This window comes from Pteropus alecto, unplaced genomic scaffold (assembly GCF_000325575.1).
Source record: "Pteropus alecto unplaced genomic scaffold, ASM32557v1 scaffold43, whole genome shotgun sequence".
In the NCBI taxonomy this organism is placed as follows: domain Eukaryota; kingdom Metazoa; phylum Chordata; class Mammalia; order Chiroptera; family Pteropodidae; genus Pteropus; species Pteropus alecto.
Window position 1 is genome coordinate 3,929,811 of NW_006435764.1, and position 7,767 is coordinate 3,937,577.

General features: G+C 38.3%; 1 protein-coding gene across 2 annotated transcripts in view; it reads left to right on the forward strand.

Moving 5' to 3' along the window:
• KMT5B (lysine methyltransferase 5B) overlaps window positions 1-7,767 on the forward strand; it is a 32,109-nt gene that overhangs the window by 2,949 nt on the left and 21,393 nt on the right. Inside the window, exons 1-3 of one of the 2 annotated variants that reach the window (XM_025046180.1) lie at window positions 3,390-3,449; window positions 7,050-7,118; window positions 7,308-7,391. Coding sequence is in view for 1 of the 2 variants with exons in the window: in XM_006911006.3 (XP_006911068.1) it covers window positions 3,302-3,449; window positions 7,050-7,118 (217 nt within the window). In the remaining variant the exon portion in view is untranslated. Of the gene's footprint in view, window positions 1-3,301; window positions 3,450-7,049; window positions 7,119-7,307; window positions 7,392-7,767 lie in introns of those variants that run through there. The other variant, XM_006911006.3, reaches the window with a different exon arrangement.

Here is a 7,767-nt window from a genome sequence, read left to right on the forward strand (position 1 = left end):
GTCCTCAGCAAAGTGCTAGCAGACCAAATCCAGGAACCGATGAAAAGAATTCTGCTGTATGACCAGTGGGATTTATTCCAGGAATGCAAGGTTGGTTTAACATCTGAAAATCACATAATGTAATATACCATACCAAAGGATGAAGGACAAAAACCAGTCATCTCAATAGATGGCAGAAAAAGCATTTGAGAAAATCCCATACCCTTTCAGGAAAAAACATTTAGCTAACTGGGAATAGAAGGGAATTCTTCACCCTAATAAAGGACATCTATGCAAAACCCAGAGCAACTGTCATATTTAATAGTAAATACTAAATGGTTTTCCCCAAAGATCAGGAACAAGATGCAAAATCCGTTCTCATCACTTACATTCAGCATTGTACTATAGAGGGTCTAATCAAAGCAGTTAGGCAAGGAAATGAACTAAAAGGCATGCAAATTGTAAAGGAAGAGATAAAACAATCTCTGTTTGCAGACATGATTGTGTATCTAGAAAATCCTAAGGAATCCACTAAAAACTGGTTAGAAATAATCAACAAATTGAGCAAGGTTGCAGTATTGGAGATGAGTATACAAAAATCAATTGTATTTCTATATACTTGCAATGGACAATTTTAAAATGAAATTAACAATTTTACAGTGACCAAAAAAAGGAATAAGTAATACTTTAAAACTACAAACATTGTTGAAAGAAATTAAAGAATACCTAAATAAAGAGAAAGATATCACATGTTCATTGATTAAAAGACAGTGTTGTTAAGATGCAATACCCCCCAAATGATCTACGGATTAAATTCATTTCCCTTAGAATCTCAACTGGCTTCTTTGCAGAAATTGACAAACTGATCCTCAAATTCTTATGGAAATTTAAGGGACCCAGAATAACTGAAACAATCTTGGAAAAATAACTAAGTTGGAGGACTTGCTCTTCTCTGTTTCAGAACTTACTACGAAGTTGCAGTATCCAAGACAACGTTATCCTGGCATATAGGTAGACATATCCATGGACTAGAACAAGAGAATACAAAAATAAAATAAACCCTAATGTTTGCAGTTAATTCGTTTTTAACAAGAGTACCAAGCAAATTAAGTGGGGAAAGACTAGTCTTTTCATCTGGGGAAGCTGGACATCCACGTGCAAAAGAGTGAAGTTGGACCCGACCTCACACTATGTGAAAAATTGACTCAAAATGGATCAAAGACCTAAATTAAAAGCTAGAACTATTAAACCCTTAGAAGAAAACAGGCATAAATGTCCATGACTTTGGATTAGGCAGTGGTTTCTTAATATGGCACTACAAGCACAAGGAACAAAAGAAAAAAGAAAAATTGAAATTCATCAGAGTTGCCAAGTTTTATGCTTTAAGGATACCATCAAGAATGTGAAAAGACAACTCACAGAAGAGGAGAAAATATGTTCAAATCATATATCTGATAAAGAACTAGTATCCACAATATATAAAGAACTCTTCTTACAAGTCAACACTAAAAGACAAACTCCAGTTTAAAAAGAGGCAAGGGGTCTCTGAATAGAGACGTTTCTCCAAAGATAGACAAATGGCAAGTACACGAGAAGATGCTCAAATCATTAGTCATCAGGGAAATGCAAATCAAAACCATAGTATACCAATTCACAACCACTAGGATATCTAGAATCAAAAGGACAGGTAGTAACAAGTGTTGATGATGGATGATGTGGAGAATTTAGAACCCTCATACGCTGCTGTTGGGAACGTAAAATGCTGCAGCCACTTTGGAAAGTCTGGCAATTCCTCAAAAGGTTAATCATAGTTAGCGTATGCCTAGCAAGTCCATTCCTAGTTATGTACCTAAGAAAATTGAAAACATGTATACGCAGAAACTTTCACATGAATGTTCATACAAACATTATTCATAATAGCCAAAGAAACCCAGTCCATCTGATGGACTGATGAATGAATAAACAAAATGTGGTCTATGCATACAATGGGTTACTCTTTGGCCATAATAAGGAATAAAGTACTGATGCATGATACATCATGGATGAGCCTTGAAAACATGGTAACTGAAAGAAGCCAGTCACAAAAGAGCACATGTGTGATTCCATTTTTATGAAATTTTCAAACTAGGCACATTCATAGAGACAAAGTGGATTAATAGTGGCTGCCAGGGGCTGGGTGGGAGGAAGAAATGGACAGTGACTGCTAATGGGTGTGGGGTGTCTTTTGGGAATGATGAAATGCTCCAAAATTGATTGTGGTGATGGTTACACAATTCTGCGAATATATTTAAATAAAAACTATTTAATTCTATACTTGAAATGGATGAATTGTATGGCATGTGAATTATACTTCAATAAAGCTGTTACAGAAAATACAAGATTCGATAGCTTTTCACATACCGACATGCCAATAATTTGATTGCAAAACATATACTTTAGGCAGGGACTTATATATGTGTTTATTATTATTATTATTATTATTATTATTATTATTATTATTATTTTCTTGAAAGAGTGGATGAGAAGAAGGTTACACCTCTCAGGGTCTCTCATTCTTCATGTCTTAATTTTGAGAGGCTTGATTATACAGCTGGTGTCTTTGCCAACTCCACGAGAAGACCGTCAGTGACACGCGCATCAAATTCAAATCACTGACGAAACTTCATACATGCAAATACGACTTTCCTTTCCTCTCTTTACATTGCTTTTCTTCCACAGTTAAACCCAATTACTTCGGTCGCACATATATTTCAGTCACCTTTCCCATTTTTATCCATTCATTCAAAGTTTGTTTCAGACGGGTCAGTTAGAGAAATAGGCCGGTCATCCTCTCTCCTCCTTTTCCCACTTTCACATCCTAGTTCTGTAATCATAGGCAAGTTTCGTAACCTCTGGGCCTATTGCTGGCAAAGCGGGGATGATGGTCATCTGCCACAAGCAGGAAGCTGGAGTTGACACCTGGGGACGCCTGGCACTGACTGCAGAAGCGTCTTGTGTTCCTAACGCTCCTCCTCGCCCCAGCCCTGTTTGTGGTGGCCCTTTGTGCTTGATAAACATCCCCACTCACCCCATTTCTCAGCTCTTCCTTGGAGGAGTGAGTAAGGCGTCTGAGCCAGAGTCTCACCGCTGTCCAGAGACTGTTCTTAGGAAACCTGATATCTGCTAACCAAAATACTCTCAATAATCGGGTTAGTTTAAGTTAATTACTAAAACTGATTGAAATAAGTCATTTCAGTTCTTGATTACTAGCTTGAATGGGCAACAAAGCTATGGTAGATTTAGTAGATTTCAATTTCAGTTACTTTTCTTTCTCTTTTCACAGGTAATGGTAATTCAGGATTTGAAGGACAGAGTCGATATGTACCATCTTCTGGAATGTCTGCCAAGGAGCTCTGTGAAAATGATGACCTAGCAACCAGTTTGGTTCTTGATCCCTATTTAGGTTTTCAAACACACAAAATGAATACTAGGTAATTATAAGTCTTTCTCCTGAATGAAACAGATGATGTTGAATTTAAGAAGCTAGATGGCTAATTTTACTTTTAGTCAAAATATAAAATGACATTAAAGGAAAGTTCTTTGCTACAGAAGGATTTTCTCTGTGTGAGCCAAGGAAAGCAACAAAAGCTTCTAAGGATCTCATCAGTGTTAATTCTGTGTTCTTATTTTATCTCAGAATATTTCGATTAAAATATAAAGCTGGAGGAGCATCTTTATATTGTTTTAAATGTTGATGGTAATTAGCTGGAAAAAAAATCATACATTCTCTAAAACTTTGAAAAGGAGTATGATTTTAAAAAAGCTTTTTTCCTACTTAAATTAGGTTACATTAGTTTTTTTTCATGATTTTATTGCAGACTTTACTTCTTTTAAATAATTGCCACTGTACACAGGGAATTTTGCCGTCAAGTTTAATCTTTGAGATTGAGCTAAGCATTCAGCTAAGTAAGAGTAAATATTTTTAAAGACACGTGCTTCTATTCGATATGCAGATAAGAAAATAGATGCGTAAGGGCTTTATTATCAGAAGACATCTATGTAAAATATTACATCACTCTTGGAATCTGTCATCCTTTACATTTCTTTATTCTAATTCCCTTAAACATCATCTCTCTCCCAAAAAAGGCTCTTAGGTGATTTCGTAACTGACCGCCACCAAACACCGCCAGAGCTCTGCAGCTCTTCTTCATCTCTTAGCTCTGATGGCAAAGGGTTTTCAAGTCTGATGGAAGAGCCCGGGGTTTTAGAGTGTAGAGCAAGTCCTGGGCCACTGTCCTCTCGCTCCTGTCACGCCAGAACTGGTGTTTCGTAGCTCCAGTGTCAGCGAATGCCCTAGAAGGACTTGATCGCCAGGAGGAAGTCACCAATAAGTCGAGGAAAGATAGGAATTGATGAGTAAAGGTGATGAGAGGAAAATCTTGTGTCCATTTTACCCCCCTTCAGTTCTGTCTCTTGCTAGAATTAAAACAAGATAGTGTATAATTCATTTATCAGTTACATTCTCCATCCAGAAAGAAGTAATTTTGGTAAAATTGTGCCTTTGGTATTTTCATGTAATTTCCTGTCCTGTATCTTTACTTACTAAAATGAAGTGACAAGTTAGAGAATTATTTAAATAGTTTCCTGCCTTCACAGGAGCAAGTACTCTAAATTTCTAAATAGGCAGATGGATGGCTGTCCCCTGAAAAATCAGCAAGATCAGATGCCCTCACGTCCAACTGAAATCTGGTTTACATTAAGTCCATTTCTTTTTTTTTTTCCCCAGCGAACATAAGAGACCAGTGTTCACTCTCTGGAGGATCATGATGGTATTTAAGTCACCCTGTAGCCTTTTTTTCTTGCTGAATTCAGAAACGTGAATCACTGATTCACATAACAGTCTAATGGTATTCAGGACATTACCACAAAGGCCCATAATTATGACTTGGAATCATCAAGAAAGAGAATATGTTCATTATGCCTTGTATACTGAAATATGGAAGCATATAAACCATTTTAGGAAGCATTTCATCAAGATTATAAAAAAACTTTTAGTGGTTTAGGAAGGAAATCTGTGTATTCAGAATCTCTCAAGCTTTGACTATTCAAATCACATATCTGATATGTGATGAAGGGTTGCTTGTTATTGCCTTCTGCAGCAGGAAAAAAGTCCTATTTTCTGTAAAAATCCTCCTTGACAATAGTTGTTCCTAGAGTCACTTGGGGAATCTGGTTAAAATGCAGGTTCTGACTCAGAAGCTATGGGGCAGGTTCTGAGATCCTCCATTTCTGACGAGCCCCTGACCGGCTGCGGTGGGTCTTGGCCAGCCGTGCGGAGCCCTGAGCAGCTGTGCGGGGTCTCTACTGGCCTTGGCAGAGCACCGAAGCATCTGGCCTGCTGAGCTTTGCTCTGGTGCCGTAAGTGGATAAAAATTCTTTACCACTGGCTTCTCAGGGCTCACTTAAAAACATGTAGTCCTAAAACGAACAGTTTAGGATTACCACACAAGTATTAAAACTTAAGACCTTACCTTGCCCAGGTACCCCTAAATTAAAATGCATCCAGTAAATAACATTTTTTTAATGAATAGAAATTGAAAGATCTAAAATTAAAACTGGTTAAACCAAGTTAAACATGCAGAAGAAGACACTTACTCCTGTTTTCAGTGCAGCATGTAATTCTCATTCAGTTTCTAGTGTAGCCTACTGTCCCCTGGATAGACCAGGCTGGCTTTGCAGCAGCGTGGGCACCTCAGGCCCCATGGCTGAGCAGTTGACGTTGCTCTATCAAGGGATGCTCTCGGCCTTTCTCCAGAGGCGTTCATTGTGAAGGCGCTTTAACAGACCCTTGTAAGCTGACAGTTGGGAGCACGCAGAAATTTATTAGTAAAGCCGTTACTCTTACTGAATGGTGCACATTTTCATTCAAATCTTAGTGGACTTACTCAGAAATAAAATTTTATCCTAGTTCTTCATCTCTTGAGCAAGAGTTTAACAGAATGTTTACTCACATCATTTTCAGAGATACTATTTTATAGAGAATGAGGAAAATTTATATTTCTTAAATTAATAGCTTATGGACGTCTCTCTCTTTGAGGTGCAAAAGCAGTGACTAGAAGATAGGATTGGAGCTTGGACTTTAATTCTCCAAGCTGTCTGTATGTTACTTGCATAAGTGGTCTCTCTGTTCTCATGTTTTACACCTGTAATTTGATTGTCACTTTTTGTTTTCTCTTTTTTACGCCCTTTTTCCTCCCTTTGACTTCTTTCCATATACCATCAGGAACCATGCTCAGAAACAGTAGATGTTTAATGATTTGGGAATTTCCCAAACTAGCTGTATTATGAATGCTCATGTTTTAATCCTAATATGTCCCTCTATTTACCGACAAGTATGTCAGAGTTGTAACACGAATACCTAGAAATAGTGTAAACAAAATACTAATTTCAACTTATTGGGAGATATTTAGATTTAGTTGACATTTGTCAATTGTGAAACTGATATTCTTCCTGTTAGCCAGAGAATAGAGTTGCTAGTAATACCTCTGATTCTTTTAAAAACCAAAGTGGGGAGATGGGCACTGTAAAGCAGAGATGGTGCTCTGAGAAATAAATGCCCTTTGTTGAGGCTGCGTGACCCAGAGATTCACAGTATCCCGGGGAGTCTCAGGGGAGCAGTGAGCTGAACAGGAAATAACGGTGCAAGGAAATGAGAAGAGTCATCTCAGGGCACTTTTTCTTTGGAGCTTTTCTTGAATTTTCTAATCCAAATCTGTACAGTTTTTACTCACCCTTCCACTACTGTGATCATCTAATTTTTATTTTTCTCATGTGTGATTATTTATGTCCATTCTTGGACATGAATTTATAAATCACTTTAAATGTCACTTAGAAATTAAGTGCTTGACTAGAAAATATAAAGAAATTTTTAGATTTCCTGTGCTGAGCCTACCCATGGCTTCACGAAGTTCTTGAATATCACCGTGTTTTAAGGATTTCTGCTACAACTGATATTATAAGTCTGTTTAGAAATTACAAGTACAAATTGTGCAAATAGTTTCTGATTGTTGTTTGTTTTTGCATTTATATAGCGCCTTTCCTTCGAGAAGCTCAAGGCATTTTTCCAAATCTGACAGTTTTCCTCACAACAACCCTGTGAGGTAGGTGGAGTGCATTGCAAACAATAATAAGATGCCCGCTTAACCTGTCGCAGCCTTGATGATGTTCTTTTATGTTACGTAATAGGAGGTGTCAGCATAAACATGATTTTTAGAAAATGTTGCAAATCTTTAAAAATAGTCGGTCTTCGTAATAGCTGTATTGAAAAAACCGCTTGTGCTCCATAACAGGGTAATTTTAAGAGAAATCATTCGTCAAAAGATCAGGAGTCACTCCACGGGACTAGCTGAGCACTGATTGCAGGACTCAGCCAGGTATGTTTCCGGTGCCGTTTGTGTCCGGGCGAAGCGGGAGCGGAGCGCTGTAGTTCGGTTCTGGTGCCTCCCCCGGCGGCGAGAACTGTCGGTTCGCGGTTCCACTTTCTTCAGAGGGGAAGGTGTGCTCACGGCGTCACCTCAGCGTTGCTGTATTTTACATCTTAGATATTTGAGCGTTTTTCTCCCTTCTTTCTCCTGTCCTTGCTCCCTTTTTTCCATCCCTCTCTTCAGGCAGCCCTTGATTGTACGTGCTAATGGAGGGCCTAGGAGCACAGCTGGTCCAAACCTTCATTGCCTCAGTGGCCCGCCTCTTGGGTTTGGAGAGAGAAAAATCAAATGGCAAGAAAACCTGGGAAGTCAGTCACTGGAAAGA